Source organism: Emys orbicularis, chromosome 10 (genome assembly GCF_028017835.1).
Source record: "Emys orbicularis isolate rEmyOrb1 chromosome 10, rEmyOrb1.hap1, whole genome shotgun sequence".
Taxonomy (NCBI): domain Eukaryota; kingdom Metazoa; phylum Chordata; order Testudines; family Emydidae; genus Emys; species Emys orbicularis.
The window spans coordinates 54,591,087-54,616,825 of NC_088692.1; the positions used below are offsets into that span (position 1 = coordinate 54,591,087).

At 39.1% G+C, this 25,739-nt stretch overlaps 1 protein-coding gene across 1 annotated transcript; it reads right to left on the reverse strand.

Annotated features, from left to right (window-relative positions):
* Positions 1-6,942: 6,942 nt before the first annotated feature.
* CHRNA5 (cholinergic receptor nicotinic alpha 5 subunit) lies at positions 6,943-14,258 on the reverse strand. Its single transcript, XM_065411603.1, has 5 exons — positions 14,115-14,258; positions 12,740-12,784; positions 10,743-10,852; positions 8,850-9,681; positions 6,943-7,104 (listed from the first exon to the last, which is right to left on the reverse strand). The coding sequence occupies exons 2-5, from the start codon at positions 12,764-12,766 to the stop codon at positions 6,943-6,945; spliced, it is 1,131 nt and encodes a 376-aa protein (XP_065267675.1). The 5' UTR covers positions 12,767-12,784; positions 14,115-14,258.
* Positions 14,259-25,739: the final 11,481 nt, after the last annotated feature.

Below are 25,739 nucleotides of genomic sequence, written 5' to 3' on the forward strand. Positions count from 1 at the left end.
AATTCACAGAAGCACAGACCCAGGAATAGGGGATCTATCAGAAATTATTTGGTTTTAAAACACTTAGAGCAGCAATTTGAGGATGAACTGTAGAGCCCAATAATTGTGGTGTGAGCAATTTTGTCTTTATGTAATACGTAAAAATTATGGAAGTGACTGAAAGCTTTCCCCCATTTTGAAAAAAATGTTACTTAAATCAGGATTGGGGTTGGGGCCCTGTTGTATTAGAACCTGTCAATCAGCTCAAATGTAAATACAGCATAATTTTCATTTTTGTACTGAAGCAAGAGGGGGAATAAACATTAGCAGCAAGGTTCGAACCAGGTATCTAGTCCATACTGTTGCTCTCATTTTCATATAACATGACTACAGTAACTAAACATGTGCCCACTGCAACTGTAAGCAGAAGCAATGAAGAAAATATGAATGTGAGAGGAGATCCAAAACAAGTTCTGTGTCACCACTCACAGGCAATGGACTAGGGTGCTGATGGACTAGGGTGCTGATGCACCTTAATACTAAGAAAGATAAAAGTTGAGTCATACCACAGGTCAAATCAGATACCTTATTAGACGTCAACTTTTCAAATGAACTATAACAACAAAGTAAGACAAGTTAATGTCTGATTACATGTAACTATATACATAAAGTAGATAAGCTAGAATCTTTTCAATCACATGTACCTGTAAATTGAAGGCCAGAAAATGGCAATGTGCGTTTTTTTCTCCTGATCGTGAGCGTAATTTATACACTCTGTAAAGCCTAGAAAGTTACTCCACAGATGACATAGGATGTGAAGTAATGAGCAACTATATTGAAAATGTTCACAAAATAACTTTTATAAATACTAAATATGAAGTAATTCCAGACAGTATGAAAATCAGCATGACACCAGATCCAAACAGAAAAAAAAATGAGAAAAATCTAATTCCCCAACACTGCAGCCACTACCATGTACCATTAACATCAAAGGACAGAATGTTGTAATTTTCACAAAAGAAACCTTCACAGTAGCTAAATAGCAAAATCAGTATTTTTTCTAGCTATTTAAACAAGTATTAAAGAAAGTTATTTTCTAAAATGTTCTTGTTTGGCTTACTGAATTAAACCTGCATGTGGGGGTGCTGCTATAGTGTGACATACTCATGTTAAAAACAGCAGTGTAGAATACACAGGGAGATCTTAGATTCCAGGGCACAGTATGAGCATAAATTCAATCTAGTTGGTGTTACTGAAACCTGATGGGATGGGTTGTAAGATTGGAATGTGACAATCAATGGTTATAACCTCTTAGAAAGAACTGAGTGGGCAAAAGAGGAAAGGTAGTAGCACTCTTTCTCAAAAATGGCATTACCTTGTTTCCAAGTCATTGATCATTCAGAAGAAAATGATTTCGAATGCGTAAGGATCAATGTCCTAACAGATAAAGCACAAGATGAAGTATTAGTTGGTGTCTGCTACAGACCACCCAATCACATGAGGGAACAGGATTACCGTCTCCTTTTGCACCTATTTTTAATGTGCAGAGGGAAAAGCTGCATGATCATGGTGGACTTCAGTTTGAGTGACACATGCTGGAAGTCTCATGCTGCTGGTACTCAAACATCCTTGGAATTTCTAAATATTATAGATAATAATTTCCTAACTCAATAAGTGTTGCATCCACCATGGGGGAATTCTATTTAGACCGCATTTTGACTGATAAAGAGGAAGTGATCATAGAACGTGATCACACTCATAATGTGTAAACAGAATAAAGTCCAGACCAGTAATATTTATTCTCAGTGCTTTAAAGGGGCAATTTCACAAAGCTGAAAACAATTATGAGCCAAATCAGCTGGATGAATTTAATCAGAAAAACATGAATGATAATTGGGAATCATTTAAGGACACTTTACTAGATGCCCCAAAAGCCACAATTCCACAATCGAGGAAGAAGAACATACTGGCAAAAACTGACCTGAAATTGAGAGGGGAAGTGAAGGGAGCTATACAAAAATAATATATAACAAATGGAAGAAAGGGGAAGTTGACAGTAATGAATATAAATCAAGAGCTAGGAATTGTAGAAGGATTGATAAGCGAAGCAAAGGGACACAAGGCGCAATCCATGGACAGCGGAGTTAAGGACAACAGTTTTGTTTACAAAAAGAATCCTGACAATGATATTGGTCCATTACTAGATGGAAATGGTAGAATCATTAATAATAACGCAGAAAAGGCAGAAGAGTTCAATAAACATTTCTGTTTTATATTTGGAGAAAAAACAGATGATGTAGTCATATCATATGATAACATTCTTTCCATTCCCCTAGTATTTCAGGAGGATGTTAAACAGCAGCTACTAACGTTAGACATTTTTAAATCAGCAGGTCTAGATAACTTGCATCTAAGAGTTTTTAAAGAACTAGCTTGACCATTAATACTGATTTTTAATAAGTCTTGAAACTTCAGGAAAGCTCCAGAAGACTGGAAGAAAGCTAATGTTGTGCCAGTATTTAAAAGGGGCAGACTGGATGACCCCAGTAATTATATACTTTTCAGTCTGACAATGATCCCAGGCAGAATAATGGAGCAGCTGATTCGGGAGTCTATTAATATAGAATTAAAAGAGGATAATATAATTAATATCAATCATCCCGGGTTTATGGAAAATAGATCCTGTCAAACTAACTTGATATTTTTTGGATGAAATTACAAGTTCAGTTGATAAAGGCAATAGTATTGAAGTAATAGACTTAGACTTTTGTAAGATGTTTGTCTTGGAATCACACATTATGATTACAAAACTCGATCTATATAAAACTAACATGGCACACATTAAAAGGATTTAAAACTGGCTAACTAATAGGTCTCCAGATGTAGTTGTAAACAGGGAATCATTGAGAAGGTGTGTTTCTACTGGTGTCCTGCACAGATCTGTTCTTGTCCCTACACTATTTAACATTTTTATCAATGACCTGGAATAAAACATAAAATCATCACTGAAAGTTTGTAAAAGACAAAAATTGGAGGAGTGATAAATAATGTAAAGGACAAGTCACTGATGCAGTTATCTGGATCACTTGATAAAAGCTGGGTACGTGGGAACAATATATATTTTAATATGGCTAAATGTAAATGAATCTATCTAGGAACAAAGAATGTAAGCCATACTTACCTGATGGGAAACTCTATCCTGGGGAACAGGATCTCTGAAGATTTGGGGGAAGGGGGATGGATAATCTGCTGAACATGAGCTCCCAGTGTGACGCTATGGCCAAAAAGGCTAATCCGATCAGTGGAGGCATAAATAGGGGAAGCTCAGAAGATGATGGGTGCCCTCCATACTGGGGGATACCAGCTAAAGGGGAGGACACATGACCTCCCCCTCTCCCGGCTGTTCGGCTGCTCTCCCTGGCAGCCAGACACAGGCAGGGAGTGGGACCGAGCCACTCCCAGATGCTGCCCAGGGAAGCGCAGCAGCTGTCTGGGAGAGCGCCTGGCAGCGGTGGTGATGGGCTGCCTCCCGGGCTTGGCTTCCGGGACAGTGGCTGAGTGAGCTGGAGCCCAGCCCTCCACACCCTGGCATGTTCTGTGTTCAGCAGTGAGAACCTGGCTGGGGAGGGATGGTGTCAATACCAAGAAAGGGAAAATTGCTTTTGTAGTGAACCAGTCACTCCCAGTCCCTATTCAAACCCAAATTGATGGTGTTAAGTTTGCAAATGAATTGTAGCTCTGCAGTTTCTCTTTGAAGTCTGTATTGACACCTAGTCATCAATTATTGGGAGTGGACCACATCCACCCTGACTGAATTGACCTTCAACATTGGTTCTCCACTTGTAAAGTAACTCCCTTATCTTCACGTGCCAATATATATTAATGACTGTATCTATAATTTTCACTCCATGCATCTGAAGAAGTGGGTTTTTTACTCACAAAAGCCTATGCCCAAATAAATCTGTTAGTCTTTAAGGTGCCACCGGACTCCTCGTTATTTTTGTGGTACAGACTAACATGGCTACCCCTCTGATACTTGCGCTGCTCTAGACAGCATCCCAGGCAGCGTGGCTGGAAGAGGCTCTGGTCCCACCCCTTCTCTTCTGGCTCTGGCCCTGCCCCTTCCACTCCCCACTCAGGCTGGCTGCTGGGGGGGAGGCACTCGACCCTTCATCCCCTCCCCTCCCACACACAAATCACCTACAGTAGAGAGGTTATTTTACTGTATTTGGTGTAGGCCTTGCTGGAGCGCGAGGCATAACTAAAAGTGTGAACCAAAGGCTGTGAACCAGAGTAGGCCTGGCCTTGACAAAATAACAACACCCTACGTATTAGCTAACATCAAGTAAGCACATTCCTGACCTGAGAGGATGGTGCAGGTCATCCAGAGTTCTCAAGTAACTATGTAAACACATTCTTAAGATATGGCACAGGAAAACACCAACCCCTCGTAAGATAACAATTGGATGACAGGATAATGGTGTTTTGTTTGAACTAGCAGGTACAAGGTGTAGGGTTGGTAACTAACAACATTTGGAGTGTAATACATAACTTGTTTGTATCAGTGTATATAAGACGTCATAGGCGAGGCATCTTTGACCAGCCTAGGGGGCAGTGTCCTGGTGCGCTGACTGAGCTGGTACCATTGTTGCGGGCATACATGTATTAGTGTACATGTAGCTCCTATGGGGCCCTAGTACCGTGCTTTGTCGACCAAGTGCCTTCACCACTGAACCAAACTGGTGGTCTTTCTTATGATTAACATCGAGGTCTGCTGAATTAACATGCTTCAGTGTCTGCTAATGCAGCTGACATCAGAGCTCCAAGACCAGTAACAACACTGTTGCAGCAGAAACGTTTCTCAGCACTTAACATTTGGCACTGTTGTGATAGCTGTTGGAATACTGTGTCCAGTTCTAGCAACCACAATTCAAGAAGCATGTTGAAAAATTGGAGAGCGTTCAGAAAAGAACCATGAGAATGACTGAAGTATTAGAAAACATGCCTTACAGAGACAGACTCAAGGAGCTCAATCTATTTAGCTCAAAGAGAAGGTTAAGGGGTGACTTCATTACAGACTATGAACATCCGCATGGGGAACAAATATCTGATAACAAGCTCTTCAATCTAGCAGAGAAGTGTAACATGATCCAATGGCTGGAAGTTGAAGCTAGCCAAATTCAGACCGGAAATAAGGCATAAATTTTTAAACAGTGAGGGTAATTAATCAGTGAAATAATTTACCAAGGGTCTTGGTAAATTTCCATCATTGGAAATTTTTAAATCAATATCAGATGACTTTTTCAAGATACGCTCTAAGTATCATTTTTGGGAAATTATATGGCCAATGTTATACAGGAAGTAAGATTAGACCAGTGGTGGGCAACCTGTGGCTCGTGGGTGCCCGTCAGGGTAATCCGCTGGTGTGCCGCGAGACATTTTGCTGACATTGACCATCCGCAGGCACTGCTGCCCACTGCTGCCCACAGCTCCCAGTGACCGCAGTTTGCCGTTCCTGGCCAATGTCAGCTGCGGGAAGCGACGGCTCTTCCTGCAGCTCCCATTGGCTGGGAATGGTGAACCGCGGCCACTGGGAGCTGCGGGCAGCCATGCCCGTGGACGGTCAATGTAAACAAACTGTCTTGCAGCCCGCCACCAGATTACCCTGACGGGCCGCGTGCAGCCCGCGGCCCACAGGTTGCCTGCCCCTGGATGACACTATTACAATGGTCCCTTCTGGCTTTGTAATCTATGAATTACATTAAAAAAAAATTAAATCCAGAGACAGAATTTTGCTTCAGACCAGATGGCTGTACATTGAATAGATGTCAAATAAATACAGTTTTATTTTTAAAAAAATAAAAAAACTAAAAAAGATGCTTTATTATGCAAATATATTTAGTTGCCAATACCGCTAAAAAAAACCCAAAGAATGTGTTCCCACCTAAGCTTAATTCTTATAATTCAGACTTATGCATGAGTCCAAAAGTGAAGAATTGAATTAAATGAATTTGGTTATAAAGGCATGCACAGCTTTCAGCAAGTTTTCTTCAGAAACCAGGACTCAAATTCTTGTTTTGTATAAGTGCTTACAAATGTCATTTTGAAAAACAAAGAATGTTAGAGAGGAAGTATAGTCTTGTGGTTATAGCACAGGACTGGGAATCAGAATTATTTCAGAATTCAAGTGCAACTTTGGACAAGTCATTTAATTCTTTGCCTCTTTTTCCCTATCTGAAACAATACAATATACCTGTTGCGAGGTTTATTTTTGGTAAATTACAGAAGTGCAAAATAGTATTAATTCCAAACTTAAACTGATAATTGAGCTGTGTCTTTAAAGTTAATAGTATTTTTCATTGAAAATGTGTAAATAAAGACAAATATAGAACCATAGATTATTTTAATGTACATATTACACCTAGTGCATTAGAATAGATGGTTAATATTTGTAATTTACTCTAAAAACTCAAATTTTCAGAACACTCAAAAGAATGTATTCTCTTAAAATCCTCTTCTGCTCATTGTGGTAAGTTAAGTAACCAACCACAATGCTCTAATACATAAACAGCTACACACTTTTAACACTCAGTAGTACAGTGTATAGTTTATATAGTGTTTTGCCAATTCTAAAACAACTAGCACCTAAAAAGTTTTTTAAATCCCTCTAGTTCTCAGCAGTTATCTACGTACTGTATTTTGGGGGGGCATACAATACATGCAAGTGTTTGAAAAGGTGTGTTTGATTTTGTCCAGATTTAGAAATGAATTAGTAGGCAAACAGCTAAGCAGTAGGTATTGCACATGTCCTAAAATGCCATGATTAAATATAGGCATGATTCCTTATACTTAAGATTATAATTCTATTAAAAATGTGCCATACACACTATTTGCATGAACATAGAACTACCATGTACCTTTTAAGAATCACGTTCATAGCAGAAGTGGTATCCCATTAATATTTTATGTGTGTGTGTTTCCAATGTGGACTGGTACTATTATATTTGCCCATTTATAAATAACAGGAATAAACAACCCAATTGATCCAATTATTGAAGCCAGAAGAAAAGTCCATAAAAACATTCGATCAAGCACCTGAGCTATAAATTTCCAGTCTTCAACAACCTAAAAAACAAACAAACAAGAATTGCTCAATATTCTAGAACATTTACAAATACAGGGCCAAATCCTAGAGTCCTGATTCAGGCAGAAGTCCTATTGATATTGTGATGTCAATGGGACTTCTGCCTGAATAAGGACTGAAGAAGCTAGCACATAGTATAAATTTTTCTATTTTGCCAGTTCCATAAACATTCAAGATCTTTCTATTGTTACACTTTGAGTTAGAGCAAACTTGTCAAACTCATTTTGGGGAAGAGGGCCGAATACTTTAGTTACAGCCAAAGAATCAGGGCCTAATTCTGCAAGGTGCTGAACACTTTCAACTTCCTGGGAGATTAAAGTATTCAACACCTCATTACTAGCATACTTCAATAGCAATATTCACAGTAGCAAAAATTCCACCTGTAGCAACTGTTAGCAGGATTGGACGCACAATGAGAAATCAAATTAGTTCTGTTTTTTTCCCCACTTATTGAAAGATAAGTAAAATATTTACAAGTGATCCAGCTACTAGACCAAGGCCCTGATCCTGCAGGCACTGGGGCCTACCTAGGGGAAGCTCATTGTAGGATCAAGACCTTAGATTATGATTTTTTTCTCTTATTAGTGTTTTCCCTCACAATATATAGACTATATTTATAAATATATATTTAAAATCAAGATATTGCAACATTATGGCAAAGAATGCAAGTGATAAAAAGGAAATTGACCCAGAGCAACTGTTGTACCCCTAGCACACATTCAGGTATGCAGTTATTTGAATGTGTGATTGCTTGATGCATAAATCCACCTGCACATTTTTTCCTTACAAATACCCCTTCACTTGTAGTTCAATGCAAAAAACATATGTTGGTGCAACATCACAGTTGAAAAATAATTCTCCACTCACTTATTCTAGTGTAAATCTAAATCAACAAAGTTACACCAGTGAAAGTGAGAGAAGAATCAGACACATAAAATTCAACATTGTGGTTCTGAGAGTAACAATATAGTAGCCATAATACATATAGGAAATACTGTACATACAGAGATACTATATATAAAAGGCACGAAGATAAGATACTAGTACTGCGCCTAGCACAATGGGCCTCTGGTCTCTGATTACATCTCCTAGGCACTACAGTAACACAAATAATTAATAATAATACATTGTTCTGGTTTGGACTTAAGACTGCAAAATTAAGTTTAGTTCTATTTTTGCTGAACTGCACATAAGATAGCTTTAATGTGTATTTTTTAAATTATAAAAATCAATTAAATTTAAAATGACAAAGATATCTTGTCATGTGTTAAAATTAAGAATACATACTCTCCAACAATAATGTGATAATGAAACAGTCCAGTAGCAACCCTACAGGCAAAATAAGATTTAGAATATTCATTCACTGTACTGTTGTAATTGACCAAACATCTTTAAGGGATTTATAATTATAAGAAAATATTTTCAGAAAGACCACAAAAGGCTTAACTGTAAAAGGGAGCCAGACAGATTTTGATCACCATTGCAGAAAGTATACCGTACTCATATGGAGTCTGTAAAAAATGTACTTGTTTACTGGAAGGCCTTTTTAATCACTTCCCAAAAGCAGGACATCTTGAAACAAAGCTAGCATTTCTAGCTATTTCAGGAAATAATTGGTCACTGCTATACTAGATAAGAACAGAGACAGGTACTCTAAGCCATTGTTTAGATTTCTATTCTAATTTCTAATCTGAACAAATGAGTGCAACATCACCAATACACACACCTCACGAACGTCATTCTCCTTCATGATATGTCTTGTAATGTATCGGATAGAATCTAGAGCTGCTTCCAAGGTGTTCCTAGATGATTCTGATCCACTGATATTGCTAGTTTCTTCTTTCTGAGCAAAGTATCTATCTACATGACTTCTCATGCAAAGTATCTTTGGAAGTTTATGAAGAAATATCTTGCGGACCCAAGGTGCCATAGCATTGTGAGTAGAAGAGGAACGATGATGAATATTAATAGCAAAGACAGTTATCACAATGGACAGTGTCACAAAAATCATAGTAAACACCAAGTACTCTCCAATAAGTGGTATAACTTTAGAAGATGATGGTATAATCTCTTCAATAACAAGAAGAAAGACAGTCAAAGACACCAGTACCGAAGTGCAGAGAGAAATTTTTTCACCTTCATTTGAAGGGAGATAAAAGACAAGGATAGTTAAAAATGAAAGTCCTATACATGGAATAATGAGAAACAGTGTGTAAAAAAGCGGCAACCGTCTAATTACAAATGAATATGTAATAAATGGGTACCAGCAGCATCCATCAGTTCTCTTCCCTTTGCTCCCTGTTGCAGTTACTATTTCCCATTCTCCATTATCAAAGAAATCTCTCTTGTCAACATCATAATCTTCTAGAATAATATCAACCTGTGAGCCATCATAGGTCCAGGAACCAAATTTCATGGAGCAGTTTTGGAGGTCAAATGGAAAGAATGTAACATCTATGGTACAAGAACTTTTGTAGTTTGCTGGGGGAGTCCAAGCAACGGTCCCATCATATTTTACTACTGTTTTTGTAGATGTTCCTTCAAAACGACCATCTGCACTGAAAGGAAAAAATATGCATATTTGGCTATGTTATTACACACATTACAACCAGATGCTTTTAGTTAAGGTTTCCTATTAAGTGTCACCATTCCAAAGTGTCATTTCAGATGCTTATCACTCTCAGATTTTTACCTTTAGAGTGGAAATTTTGCACTTTTGTCCTTAGATCAGGACTCTATTTTTTTAAGTTTAAGCTGATTAAGGAAAAGCAAACCATGAACAAACATTTTTCCCATTATAATAATATTTGTGCAACTTTTCTGAACAGCACTAGTGCCTCAGAAGAGGGGGTCAAAACTTGACTTGTGATAGGAATCGCCCCTGCTTAACAGATGTGCATATTGGTGGGCTGGTGAAAATCAATTTTTCTTATTTATGCATGCAAAAAACAAACAATACACTTAGCACTTCCAAACTTTTTTGTTTTATAAATACAATAACAGAGTTTGTTTAACTAAACAATTAACCAGTGTTCTACAGGCACTGTGTATGCAAATATAAGTTGAGCAGAAACTTTCATTCAAAATTCAGTCTCTCCAAGTTCTATTACCTCTCTGCATAGATGTATAAGAAAGGTGAGTAAAGTTTCATTTAGCATCTTTGTATATTGAGTATTATATATATGAGGATGTATTTTGACAGCCTCAGCCTATTAGTTTGTATTCAGAACTGTGCACTCTGGTAGGACTCTGCAGGAGCCCTAGCATAAATGAATGCATGTTTGTGCAGGACAGTGTTCTACTTCTGACTAGCAAATCTTTTCATATGAAGGAATTTAACTATTTTTTTTTTAAAAAGGCCTAGAAAATTTCATAGAAAAAGGGAATGTTAAAAAAAATTAAGATTGTAAAGCAAAGCACTCAGAAGTCTGGAAATGCCAAAGGTAAGGCAGTCCATGCATTTTTAATTCTGACACCTTATGTGCATGTATTATAATACAGTCTAATTATGGGATCACACACTATTTACCTGCAGAACCCATGCCTCATTCTATGTGGAGAGTGGATGGTCAATGTGGCAGGGGTAGATTTATTTTATAGAATAAGATTAAAATCTTACTTGTCATACAACACAATATCTGGAATCCAGATAGACTCTGATGGGACACGAATAGATGTTATTCCAGCATAGTCTTCAGGTTTCCACCTTAATTTTACATCTATCCATTCCTATAAATACATGATAAATGTTATAGTATCTTTAAAACTGACTTAAAACAGGCAATATATAGATAGATAGTTTTTGGATGAAAAAGAAGTAGAAGGGATGTAAAAGAGAGATCAGACTTTTTGCTTCCACATCTCACATATTAAAATGAACATGGTGACCCAGTTAGTCATTATCTACCTGGTCCAATTTTTCTTTCTTCAATTTTAAGAGCCATTTAGTTCCACAGTACTTCTGTATGGAGTTTTTAAAAATATTAAAAGCCTCTTTAACAATGTATTCACATAAATTAAAGCAGTTACAAAATAAGGATGGGCAAACTTGAAAAAGTTTGGTTTGGATAAGCATCCAAAAGTTTGTAAGCTTATCTAAAGCTGATCTGAACTTTAGGGTCAGAAAAGAAGATCCTGCTGTCTCATGAGATTGCCAGTGCTTTCTGGCTCTGTCAGCACTAGAAATAATATAACTCCACCTTAACATTTTGGTACTTTTATTTCTGAACTAGAAAATGTAGAAGTGCAAGAAAAAATAGGATCTCAAAAGATTCACCATTTGGGTAGAGCTTTAAATGTCGGTTTAGGCCACTTATTTTAACTGAACCGGTTCATCTAGTTAAAGTACTGAACAGTGATAGTTGAGGAGGGCATAAGTGGATTTCACCAGACTTTCTTGCTATTCTGAAGTAGTAGCAGGTGTTGGTAAGGGCAGGCTACTGCTTCAAGAACCGGTGTAAGGGAGTCCCACGTACTCCCCCACCTCAGTCAACTATTTAATAGCTAATCTAAAAAGAAATGCTTGAGTATAAATAAGAGACAAGAAAGGTGAGGTAATATCTTTTACTGGACCAACTTCTGTTGGTGGAAGGTACAAACTTTTAACCTACATAGAGCTCTTCTTCTAGTCTGTAGAAGGAAAGAGTAGCTCTGTGTAGCTCAAAAGCTTATACTTTCCATCATCAGAAGATGGTCCAATAAAAGATATTACCTCATCTACATTGTCTCGCTCATATCCTGGGACCAACACAATTGCAACAACACTGAAAACAACTGAGTATATATGGCAGTTTTTATGGGAAAGAGGAAAATTGAGAAAGTTCTATAAATATAATTTAGTAAACCGTGTGCTCACTGCACATAGGGGGCCTAAACGTTTCTCAAAGTCAATAAAAGTGCAGGGAAGAGTTAGAGAACTGAAGATGGTAAGTGGGATGAAAGGAGGAAACACTTTGTAACAATTTAAGGGTAACTCAGTGACAAATATATCTAAAGATAATAACTGCGTCAAAGTTTAGTTCTGGATTGTGATTATTATAACTTGAGGGCACTTCCTGCTTATGATCTAATACCTTTACCTAGGGCAGAATAAACCAACTAGGTGTTTATAGCAAGCCCCTCCTCCTTGACCTCCAGATAGATTACTGGACATGAAATTAAAAGTCCTGAGCTTTGTTAATCAAAATAGGATAAAAAATATCTTAACAGTATAATTTTAAAATAACTTTTTAAAAGCAATTATACAAAGCTATACTATCTTGTGCTTGTGACAGTTTCTGACTAAAAACTGGATGCTTCGTTATAGGAATTTCAAAATATATGTCTGAATATATGTATCTTCATTTAATAAATGTATCTAAAATATGTCACTTTTATTAGAAATTTTCTTTTTTGAAAAAGCTTTTAGATGTATTTTTTAATTATTTAACTGAATTTTGTGGCTATTACTTCTTTCGAGCATTATGATGTGCCTTTTGTGTTAAACATGCTATATAAAATAAAGGTTAATATAGTTTTTAGATGAAGATCCTATAAATATACAACCACCTAAAAAATCTGCTTACAACTTTACATTTTAGTCACTCAGTGGACTCTTCAGTTGACATTTGCACATACCTGTTTCATCCAAACATTTGTTGTCATCAACTGATTTTTCTCATCCTATAAAAAATTTAAACAGCATGTTTTTATGGGAACAATGATTTTACACTGCTTATTCACTGTAACCAACTGTGGTTTTGTTCAAAGGAGGCTCATTAAGTTGCAATACAAATATATTAATTGAGAAGGATTCCATTTGAAAAGCCTGTTTGTCTATTTTTTCTAACTACTATTGTTACAGCCACCAACTAAGATTACAGTAACTAAAATAAGTCAATGAAAAAGTGATTTCCCTTCCCCCTCACATCCAACATTGATTTACTTTGTATATTTTACAGCATTTCACGTATAGTACTACTGTTTCCCTGTAGAGTCATCAAGGAACAAAATGACTAATTGAAAATACTCTTTAAAACCATTACGGGAACAGAAAAAGCCTTACAGATTTTTTTTTTCTGTTTAAATTCAGAATATACTATTCAGAAGGTGCTCAATTAGGAAACATTTTTAAAATTAGTAAATTAAAAAATATCAAGTTGAAATCTTTAATGTTCTAAGCTATGCCATGCCAGTAGATTATCTCCTCTTTTATGGAACTGACATGTTCAAGGACATTATCTTTATTTCTTCTTTTTTTGTGCAATAACTTTTCTATATTTTATGTTTATAGAACCAACAAGAGAACAGATTGCTACAATTTAAAACTTTTTGTATTATTCATTGAAATGAATTTTAAACAATAGAAAACCCAATAACTCTACATATACTGACAAAGAGTCCTGTGGCACCTTATAGACTAACAGAAGTATTGGAGCATAAGCTTTCGTGGGTGAATATGCATCTGACGAAGTGGGTATTCACTCACGAAAGCTTATGCTCCAATACTTCTGTTAGTCTATAAGGTGCCACAGGACTCTTTGTCGCTTTAAGATCCAGACTACCACGGCAACTCCTCTGATACTCTACATATACTAAAAGCTTTACTTAACAAATTTTACAGAAAACAAAAATATGTCCAAGGGCCACTTATTTTCATCATTCTCTCTGTGGCCTCTGACAATTCTATTTTTCTTCCTTCATCTTCACTTCTCTGAGGCTTTCTCTTTCTGGGACTTCCCTCCTCATTGCACCCTTATCTATATATGCCTCCTTTTAAAATGTTTCATTTATTTTATATATATATAAAAATATATATATATAAAATAAATGAAACATTTTAAAAGGAGGCATATATAGATAAGGGTGCAATGAGGAGGGAAGTCCCAGAAATTATATATATATAATATGCACAATTATTTAACAATAGAATATCAAGTTATTTTTCATAAACACTTCCCTATTCTAAAAGCTTTGCTCAGTTTGTAGTTTTAATATTGTTTACCATACATACCACATCCACTAACTGAGAGATCGCAAGACCAAACTTTATTTTTATTGTGTCATTCAAGCGTTGGACTGGGCGAACCCATTTTTGATAGTCTTGAAATAAGTGTTTAAACAAACGATCTTCACTTTTAGCAATAAAAGAAGGTTCTGATATACCTACACAACAAAAGAAATATGTTTAATATACACATATAGTGAAATACAATGTACTCGTTTTCATGAACATTGGTACAACTTGATATTTAATTATGGTATATCGATTCAGGTATGTACATGTAGAAATATATTTCTCATCTAATCCCCTTTTTTGTCTGTGAGGGTGGTGGAGGTTAAGCCACCTAGGGTTAGCTTGATAAGATTCACTGATTTTATTATTCATTACTCTTGTTAGCACCATCATACTTTCCAAATCTGAAGCCAAAGAAGAGAGGACCCTTATCTCACCATCTATGAGTAACACTGGAAAAAGTGAGACATAGTCAAAAATTTCTTGTGCCATTTTTACAAATCATCCAGGTACCAGGTAACTGTAAAAATCCTACAGAGAGTGTTTTTTTAAACTAGATAATGCCACTAAACTAACTACAGCTGCTTATTCATAATAGCGTGGTTTCAAATACCTCTTAACCATATTAAAAATGCCCTCCTCAAAATGGGCACCAATCAATGTAAGTCTCATCCTCCCACGGCACAAAGATAAAGAACAAGTCAGAAAGAAATGGCAGCATCCTTTATAGGTGGGGTGACTGACAGGGTTTTTTTTTGTTTTGTTTTGTTTTGCCTTCTTGCTTCAGTGGAGTAAGGTGGAAGGGATTCAGACAAAAGGAATACTTTCATCTAGTGGTTAGAACAGCATCATATAAAACATTCACTAATGTGGTTGTATAAGTCCTACTCTACTGAACCTTGGGTGTAATTGTTTCAAATCTGAGCAAAATGAAAGACTATTTTGTATTTTTCTTCTTAACACGAGGTAAGGTCAAGTTTTAAAACTGTTCCTGTATTTCTTGGTTATTTAAGAACTCAGGTTTACTAGGGATGTAAATATCGTTTAAAAGTTAACCATTTAAACTATTAAAAATATTTTGTTTAAATGTTTAACCAATTAAAGGGAGAGGGGCTGGGACCGATCTAGCCGGCGTGGCTGGGGCTGATCTGGCCGGCGCGGCTCGGGCTGGGGCTGATCCGAATGGTGTGGCTGGGGTTGGCGGGCCAGCCTGCCCGGGGATTAACGGTTAAGGCAGGTTAACAGGTAAGATTAATGCTTACCGGTTAACCGGTTAACATTTTACATCCCTAATGTTTACTTAATTAACTCATTTGGAATGCAGGAGTTGCAGCTGTTTGGAGGGGGATAGGAACTACTGGCTTGAAAACAACCTAGCAATAACTTGGAAACACACCCAAACTCAAGGGAATTGGCAGCAGAAAGTAAATGCTGCCTGGCTCTGTCTCTGTCTCTTCCCCATCCCTCCCAACCACAAACTCCTATACCAGCATGGAAGGGCCAGGAAGAAATTCTTCTGACTCTGTCAATCTGTTTCTTCACTTCAGCAGGTGGGTACTGCAGTTTTAAGAATGCTTGATAGAGATCTTGTAGGTGTTTGTCTCTGTCTGAGGGATTGGAGCAAATGCCGTTGTATCTTAGAGCTTGGCTGTAGACAACGGATCGTGTGATGTGGTCTGGATGAAAATACTTGAAATAAACTTCAGTGATACATGGCAGAGCATTAAAGGACCTTATGATGAACATATAGCAGCTAAAATAACAGGAGTACTTGTGGCACCTTAGAGACTAACAAATTTATTAGAGCATAAGCTTTCGTGGGCTACAACCCACTTCTTCGGATGCATATAGAGTGAACCATATATTGAGGAGATATATATACACACACATACAGAGAGCATGAACAGGTGGGAGTTGTCTTACCAACTCTGAGAGGCCAATTAAGTAAGAGAAAAAAAACTTTTGAAGTGATAATCAAGATGGCTCAGTACAGACAGTTTGATAAGAAGCAAGTGTGAAAATACTTACAAGGGGAGATAGAAAAAACAGATTGACAGAGCCAGACGAGTACCCAGAAGTCACCTCCTACAAGACAGGGCCAACAAAGAAAATAACAGAACACCACTAGCTGTCACCTTCAGCCCCCAACTAAAACCTCTCCAGCGCATCATCAGAGATCTACAACCTATCCTGAAAGATGATCCTTTACTCTCACAGATCTTGGGAGACAGACCTGTCCTCGCTTACAGACAACCCCCCAACCTAAAGCAAATACTCACCAGCAACCACACATCACTGAACAAAAACACTGACCCGGGAACCTATCCTTGTAACAAAGCCCGATGCCAACTCTGTCCACATATCTATTCAAGTGACACCATCATAGGGCCTAATCACATCAGCCATACCATCGGTGGCTCGTTCACCTGCACATCTACCAATGTGATATATGCCATCATGTGCCAGCAATGCCCCTCTGCCATGTACATTGGCCAAACCGGACAGTCTCTACGCAAAAGAATTAATGGACACAAATCTGACATCAGGAATCATAATACTCAAAAACCAGTGGGAGAACACTTTAACCTGTCTGGCCATTCTTTGGCAGACCTGCGGGTGGCTATCTTAAAACAGAAAAACTTCAAAAACAGACTCCAACGAGAGACTGCTGAGCTGGAATTGATATGCAAACTAGACACAATCAACTCAGGGCTAAATAGGGATTGGGAATGGCTGAGCCATTACAAACATTGAATCTATCTCCCCTTGTAAGTATTTTCACACTTGCTTCTTATCAAACTGTCTGTACTGAGCCATCTTGATTATCACTTCAAAAGTTTTTTTTCTCTTACTTAATTGGCCTCTCAGAGTTGGTAAGACAACTCCCACCTGTTCATGCTCTCTGTATGTGTGTGTATATATATCTCCTCAATATATGGTTCACTCTATATGCATCCGAAGAAGTGGGTTGTAGCCCACGAAAGCTTATGCTCTAATAAATTTGTTAGTCTCTAAGGTGCCACAAGTACTCCTGTTATTTTTGCGGATACAGACTAACACGGCTGCTACTCTGAAATATAGCAGCTACTGGATAAAGTCCAGCCCTGCTTCTGCTGGGAAGATAACTCAGAACTACTGTTCCAATTTTGGAAAACAATCCATCTCCAAAGTGGCCAGACCTGAAGAGAGTAGCCAAATTGGATACAAGGGCTAAAAGAGCTTATGAACACTTTCATAACAGATGTCACACAGAGAACTGCTGTGTCTAGAACCTGGTGACTGTGTTCGTGTCGAACTGGATAGAGAAAAGGGATGGACAACTCTAGCTGTCATAAAGAAAAATAATTCAGCATCCAGATCATATTTGATCAAGACCAACAGTAGAGAGTTCAACGGAAACAGCTGACATCTACAGTATGCTCCTCAAAGAGAACAATCAACAAAGCAAACTCTACAGATGGCAGTTGCAGAACAAGACAATGATGATTCAAGGATTCTGGCCCGACCACAGCCAGTTGTTGCAACTAATGGCAAGCCAGATGATAAGTTGTTACGCATGCAGGTCGTGTAATTAGAAAACCAGTATGATTCAGAGACACATAGCAGACATACATACTTCAAAGACAGCATGATAGCATACACATTGTAAATGGCAGGAATGTAGAACATAAAAGGGGAGGTGTAATAGAATGCTAAACTGTATTATACCATTCAGCCACTAGGCGGTGTTATGAGTAAATACCGTATTTAAATGAACCTCAGCCATGTCTGGCAGAGCATTAAAGGATCGTATGATGAACCCATGTGATGTGTATAAGCAAACTCTGTGATCAGACCATATTAGGGTTGCCAAGCCTCCAGGATTGTCCTGGAGTCTCCAGGAATTAAAGATTAATATTTAATTAAAGATTATGTCATGTGATGAAACCTCCAGGAATATGCCCAACCAAATTTGGCAACTCTAATCCATATCTGGTACATAAGTAGATGACACCTATTCTGTAGAAAGAAGCTGTCAGTATCCACAGCTGTCAATCTCATGCTGATTTTTTTTTTAGTTAGGATATGAGTGTGCTACTAATTAAGGCATAATGTCTATAACTGGGATATTTCAATTCTCAGTGAAAAGATAATTTTCCTGCTTCTAGTTAAACTTGAAGCTATTTCTGAAGGATCTAATTGCTCAAGTGCCTAGTGATAATGTTGTATCAATTGTTTATTATATCCGGTTTAGTTCAAAGCTGATCAAGACATTATTTAAAATCTCACCCACTGTCAACAACTCTGTACTAAGGAAGTGAGAAGCAAGATTATTTTCATCAGCTTTCTATTGCCACCACTTCAAATATTTGCAAACAAGAGTATGAATGAGCAAATTTTTCTGGTCACTGAGTAAAGTATCTGTTTGCCATTTCCTTTTTAACATTCATTTTCCAAATGCAATGGATGTTTGATGCTGTTCTAAGTTGTATAAATATACTTATAAAAGTACAAAAATATCAAGAAAAAACCTTTGCTGAATTTGGAGCACATATGGGCTGAGAACAGGGCATAACCCCAATTTTAAAAACAAGTCCATTGTAGGTCACCTTTAAAACTGATGTCTGGGATGACATATGCTCTGTTCCAATCACAAATGTAATCTGATTGCAAAAATTGTTTTGTTCAAGGCCAGGAGCCCTAAACTACTTTAGACTATATAACCACATAAACAGAAATTCTAAACAAAACTCATTGTCCCCACCTAATGAGGTCCTGGATGCTGAATTCCCCCCACATTCATGTCAAAATCAGAAGTATTTAATTAAAAACTGAAGGTAGATTGAAACTCAATCCTTCAATTTCTAAAAAAAAATCCCTTTACAGTGAAAACTATAGAATTGTTTCAGAAAATCCTTGCTGCCCATCTTTTTATAAAGACATTTTTGCTTTTTTTTTTTTTTTTTGGCAAGAGATCTTTGGTAATCCAGATACCATTTAACAGTAGATCGTTAATTCCTTTTTCTGTAAAAACAAAGGGACAAACTAGAAACAAAACAACACAAACAAAAAATTCTATGCCATGAAATAACTACTCTAGGGAAAGCAGAAGACGACTCAGAATGGTAATTTGTAATTTTTATAATATGTTCTAATGGAAAAAAACAATGTTGAGTGTGTGTTCCTGGACTATTGATACACTTGGAAGGCAGTGAAAAAATCAGGCATTCCTGCCATCCCCACAGTTACTCGGGCCTTACCTACACTAGAAAGGGTTTGCCAATCCTAGTGGAGAGAGAGTTTATGGCCTGTAAGTCTTATGTCGCCCTAACTCTGTAAGCCTCTACACTAAAATGTTGCTCCCACCAATGTAACTCGCCCACTATGCCGACTTAAAAATTACCTCTGCAAGAGACGTAGCACTTAGATCGACGTAGTTAGATCAATGCAGTGCCAGTGTAGACATTGTGTTATTTATGTCAAACTTTAATGGTCTCCAGGAGGTGTCCGACAGTGCCCCACCATGACTGCTCTGGTCACCGTTTTGAACTCCACTGCCTGGTGGCCAGGCACCAGAGATGTAAATATTGTTTTTAAAAGTTAACCATTTAAACAATTAAAATTATATCGTTTAACCAGTTAACTGCTGGGGCTGGTGTTGCTCCCGTCGGCCGAACGGCTGGCGCGGCTGGGGCTGCTCCCACCGGCCGGCCATCATGGCTGGGGCTGGGCTGCTCCCACCGGCCAGACAGCACGGCTGGGGCTGAGATCCCACCGGCCAGCAGGGCTGGGGTCACTCCAGCTGGCCAGCTGGCGCGGCTGGGGCTGTTCTGGCTGGCCCGTGCGGCTGAGGTCGCTCCGGCCAGCTGGTGTGGCTTGGGCTGGGGTTGCTCTGGCTGGTTGGCTGGCGGCCGGCTGGCGTGGCTGGGGTTAACGGTTAGGGCAGGTTAACCAGTTAGACCAATGCTTACTGGTTAACCGGTTACTATTTTACATCCCTACCAAGCACACAAGTATATGCCCCTCTCCTCTAAATCATTATGAATTTTTGAAATTCCATTTCTTGTTTGCTTGGAGTGGAGAGCTCACCTAGCAACTGCCCAGCTGACCGTGCTGGCTACATGCTGCAGATGTGCTCCTGCCTGGCGTACATAGGAGGTGGTGGGTGACCTGAGTCTGTGAGAAGAGGCTGTGCAGGCACAGCTCCAACACAGCCATAGAAAGTTTAATATCTACAAGCAAATCGCTTGGGGCATGGGGGAGAAGGGCTACAAGAGGGACCCGCAGGAGTGCCACATGAAAGCCAAGGAGCTGCAGCAGGCAGAACAGAAGGCAATGGTGTCTGACAGTCGCTCTGGTGCGGAGCCACAGACTTGCCGCTTTTACAAAAAACTGCATGCCATCCTCAGCAGAGGCACCACGACCACCCCCAAAAGCCCCGTGGATACTTCAGAGGAGTCAGAGTCACAGACCCCAGAGTGAACAGTGAGGAGAAATTGTTGGATGTGGAAGAGCAGGAGGAGGAGTATGGGGGACAGGCGACCAGGGATTCAGTAGCACAGTGAGCCAGGACCTGTGTTTGACTCCAGAGCAGTTGAGCCAGTCCCTAGAGTCCAGCGCAGGCAAGTCTGATGCAGGGGAAAGAACCTCTGGTAAGTATGTAATTTGCTTTGATATTGCAGGGACATATCTGTTCATGTACTCCTTTTTAACCATGCTAGAAGAGGTAGTGAAATAGCAATTCTATTAGTTATCTGCTTCTCATTCCCCCGTAGAGTTAGGCAGAGAGGGCCCTGCAAAACAGAACAGGGAGAGACGTGCAGCAGGAGATGCTAGCACTTCTCAAGCGGCAAACAGACATGCTGGAGACTATTGTTGATCTTCAGGTTCAACAGACCTGTGCTCTCCTCCCTCTGCAGCCCGTAGAGAGCTGCATTCCAGGACCTCCCTACACCCCTCATTCCCACATGGTATCTGGGGCCGCTGCACTACCCCTACCACTCCACTCCGGGGGAGAGTACAGACAGTAACAGCCGCACATTCACTGACCTGTGAGAGACACAGTTGGTATATGTGTTTGTGAAATGAAAATGACTGTTCTTTCCCCTTCAAAGGTTCTATTATCTGTATTTATAAAGTTTCATTCAATTATAAATATGTCTGTTAGCATGGGTTTGGAATAAAAGTCTATTTATGGAAACTTAGTTAATCTTTATTAGTTCACAACATATGCTGGCTGGGGTTGACATCATTCACAGATAATAGCAATAGGTGCATTGGCAATGTTATATTACTGCACACACAGCATTCATTACAAGGTTCATACCGGGATGCAAAAAAACAATGCCAGGCACAGCACACTACAGCAACACACATTACTGTGGCTCACAATTAAAATGGTCTTTCAAAGCCTCCCTGAACCCTATAGCTCCCCATTGAGCTCTTCTTATAGCCTTGGTATCTGGCTGCTCAAAGTCAGCAGACAGCCATTCCATCTCTACCCCGGCAAAAAAATTTCCCCCTTTGCCTCACAGATATTATGAAGCACACAGCAGGCAGCTATAACCATTGCGATATTTTTTTCACTGACGGCTGATCTTCTGAGTAGACAGTGCCAATGTCATTTTGCTTCTGCTGAGCCTGTGGTTGAAGCGCTCCTTGCTGCTGTCGAGGTGGCCAATGTATAGCTTCATGAGTCACGGCAGTAATGGATAGGCTGGGTCTCCCAGGATCACTGTTGGCATTTCAACATCTCCAGTGGTAATCCTCTGTTCTGGAAAGAAAGTCCCTGCTTGCAGCTTTCTGAACAGGCCTGTGTTCTTAAAGATGCATCCTTGACCATCACGCATTTATGTAGGTAAAACGTCCCCAGTGATCACCCAGCACTTGCAATACCATAGAAAATTAGCTCTTTCTATTGATGTACTCTGTGGCAAGGTGGTCTGATGCCAAAATAGGGATATGCGTGCCATCTATCACCCCACCGCAGTTCAGGAACCCTATTGCTGCAAAACCATCCAGTATGTCCTGCATATTGCCCAGTCCTTCGTAGCAGGACTCCATTAATGGCCCTGCACACTGCATCACAGCAACCCATACGGTGGATTTCCCAACTTCAAATTGATTCCCGACTGATTGATAGCAACCTGGCGTTGCAAGCTTCCACACAGCAATTGCCACTCACCTCTCCACTATCAGTGCAGTCTCATTTTGGTGTCACTGTGCTGGAGCAAGCTCTGCACACAGATCCAGGAATGTGGCCGTGCGCATCCGAAAGTTCAGCAGCCACTGCTAGTCATCCCATACTTACATAATGATGCGATTCCACCAGTCAGTACTTGTTTCTCGGGCCCAGAACCAATGCTCTACCATCTGCAGCTGCTCCGTGAATGCCAACAACCTTGAATTGTTTCTTTCCATATCCCACAGCAAGCTGATCTCCAAAGAATTGTCATGTTCCCCATGGCTCCTCTGCAGATATTGCAGGATCAGGTGCGCTGTGCTTGCAACGCTCATCACAATAGTGTAGAATTGTGCATGCTTCTCAGAGAGATGGCGGATGCACGGGTTTGCATGGGTTTTGAAAAAATGTACAAAACATTATGGGAGGCAGATAAAATTCTGGGATGGAGAAAACTACATCACGGAACATTGAAACCATGTTCCCAATCACCCCTGCATGACTCGTTTGCCCCAATGAGGCATTGTAAACCCTTCCCAAAACACCCTGCGCTAGATGGTTGTGAGTTCCACAGTTGGATAACTACCCAGGGTGCACTGCTGTCTGCATGGATGCAAGCATTGCCAGTGAGGATGCGCACTGCGGACACAAGTAGCATAGTGCAGACATGCAAAAGAGATTTAATTACTGTAGCAGCTGTACGTTGACATAACTTAGGTTGACTTAATTTTGTAGTGTAGACTTGTTCTGAACCAGTAAGAGTGTTTTTGCCAACTAACAGATCCCTGAATGAAATAAGCTGTACCTGCAAAAGGACCTTTTCCCCAGTATAACTTTGTTTATATTGGACTTTTGCTGGTATGGCAATGTTGGTTAGGGGGGTGATTTTCCCCCCTCATGCCTAACTGATATAAAAGGGAAAAGGGTGCTACTATTTCTATTTTCCTTTTTTGGGATGGGATGCAGGGGGGAGGCTTTGTTTTTTGTATCAGCCTCTGGCCAGTAAATGTCTTATGAGTATGAAGCTTCACCCTCTCTAGCTTCTGGAAAGGAAGAGCCTTCTGTTTCTTCTCCCACCATCAGAGCCTTCTAGCTATTGCGGGAGCAGAGTTATCCTCTATCCTAGCGAATAACTCCAGAGCCTACTTCTACCACTCCTTTTTCCCAGGCAGCAGCAGCAGAGTGAAATGGATGTACTTGACAGTTTCACACTGCCAACTGCAAAAGTTTGAATGGCAGCTGTGTGACTGACCAGATTTTTTTTAGGTTTGTTTCATCCTGGTACTGCTTGGCAAAGTTGTGAACATGAGCAGAAGAACAGAGCTGTGTTTGTGGAGTAAAGAAGGCAACACTTATGTTTTTTATGTTCACATTTAGAAGGTTATTATTGCAGTCAGAAAAGCAAGGAATTTTTCAATCAAAACTTCTGCAAAATATCTACTAATGGCTTGGCACCAGGGAAAGCTTACTACTTACCACTGGTTAGTGGATTTTGCAAGCCTTGCTGATAACCAGCATCTTCATAGTATATGGCCATGCTGCTTACAGAGAATGACTTGTATATAGATTGCCTATTCTTTCCCTGGCCCATGTCTGTCAGTCCTTAGATTAAGAGCTCCTCAGACCTTGTACTGCCCCCCTTCTTGAATGCCTGTAATGTGCTTAGCGTATTGTGTGCACTACTGTAAAAATTAAATGATAAGCAATGTCTCAACCTATGGCTTGCCAAGATGTTTATTGCTCCACCAATCTCCAGGGTCGCTGAATACCAGCAGCACTGCTGTGCATATGATAAAATGCACTGCCTTGCAGAGCCCTAGCAACATTCTTTTTTGATTTAACATTAGTTTCTTCTGCTCAGTGATAAGTTCAGTGGGGAGCAGAAGTGATGTCTACTTCCTACTAAACAGCTAAGGTAGATGAAGAAACCAAATGCCAGATGCTGGCTGGCTGGCAGCCTGGGAGTGGGAGGCAGAGCCACTGTGTGGCAATCCTGGCTTCACTGAAGTCAATGGGATAAGCCACTATCAGCCTAGGAACAGTATGGGGGAAAGGCATAATTCTTGCTGACCAGGGACCTGGCACTGAGGACAGAAGAAGGGACATGCAGAATGTTGGGGCAGGCTGCAACTAAACAACTGATGGGGAAATCTGGAAGGAAAAAAAACATCTGAAAGGGTGAAGGAGAGAGGAAAAGTAGGAAAAGCGTACAAATGAAGTAAAGTGGGAAGTGGAAGGAGAGAAAGGAAAAGCCATAATGAAGGATTTTAAGGTTAGAAACATTTTATTTATACAAGTTTCATTTATTCTGTACGCATCATGGAATTAAATTGACAATTTTGTAAATACTTATACAAATAAGGTACAGCCCTCAGGCTCCTGGCAAGTTGCCAGTACAGCCCTTGATGTTGTGCACTGGTACATCATCTGTCCACAGCAGAATTCTGCTCATGCCACTAGATTCCAATCTCAGATACACAGGTATGTACTGTCCCCATGGCTTGTACAAATCAGGTACTCTTCTTCAGTATGCAAGAACAGTAGTAGATTTCAGAAGTTATGCAAGTATGTTTTCCATACGTATTTGCCAGAATATCAAATTAAGGTTTTCATTTCTGGACAGAGTGGAACTATACAAGAGCTCCCATCCCAAATTTCCCTACAATCTACTGGAAGATTCAATTTTTTTATATTCTCAAAAGAAAGCAAAATCATTTAAAGGAGAATCATGATATAAGTAACCTGATAAATATAGAAATATAGAACTTTGTTCTACAATTCCAATAGATGCAGATTCTCTCAAAATTCACTTCAGAAAACTAATTCTTATCCTTTAGGTTGAAATTCTTTATATTACAAAACACTTCATTGATTTAAAGGCAATCATCTCATATTTTGTTTTGCAACAAACAACTACAGTTTGTAAAACTTTGATACTCCAGGAAGAAAGTTACAACATGCACACTCACACATAGCTGCATTTTAATGAATAGAAAACTGAATTTTAATTTTCAAGGGTTTGGAAAGCATACATAATAACCAAGTCATATGGAATTTAGTTCACCTACATCTGATAAGTTGTTTACTAAATAACTTGTAAAGGATTTCCCCCACAATTTTAATATACTATTCTAAAGCAATACTATAATATAGTTTACTGCCCCAATTCACCACATTTTTCAAACAATTAGTTAAATATCTACCACCAATTTCTATTTTTTAGTAAATTACAATTTTATTGTAGTTAAAATGGCCAAGAGAGAAACAAATTCTCCCCTCAGATACATATAGACAGTTCTCACTGAAGACAAAGTTGCATGCTTGTACCCAAGGGCAAGATTTGGCTCCACAAAAGTACTTGACTATGACCTTTTTTAACAGCTCTATATAATTATTCTTTCTATTGTGATGAGACTCATTTAGTGAAAACATATCATTCTTCCAACTAGTATAATTCACAG

Coding starts and splice junctions, on each gene's coding strand:
- CHRNA5 (XM_065411603.1), bottom strand. CDS start 12,766: ATGACAACAAATGTTTGGATGAAACAG. Junction 10,853..12,739: donor CAAATGTTTGGATGAAACAG/GTATGTGCAAAT, acceptor ATGTATTTATAG/GAATGGATAGATGTAAAATT. Junction 7,105..8,849: donor AGGAGAATGACGTTCGTGAG/GTGTGTGTATTG, acceptor TTTGTTTTTTAG/GTTGTTGAAGACTGGAAATT.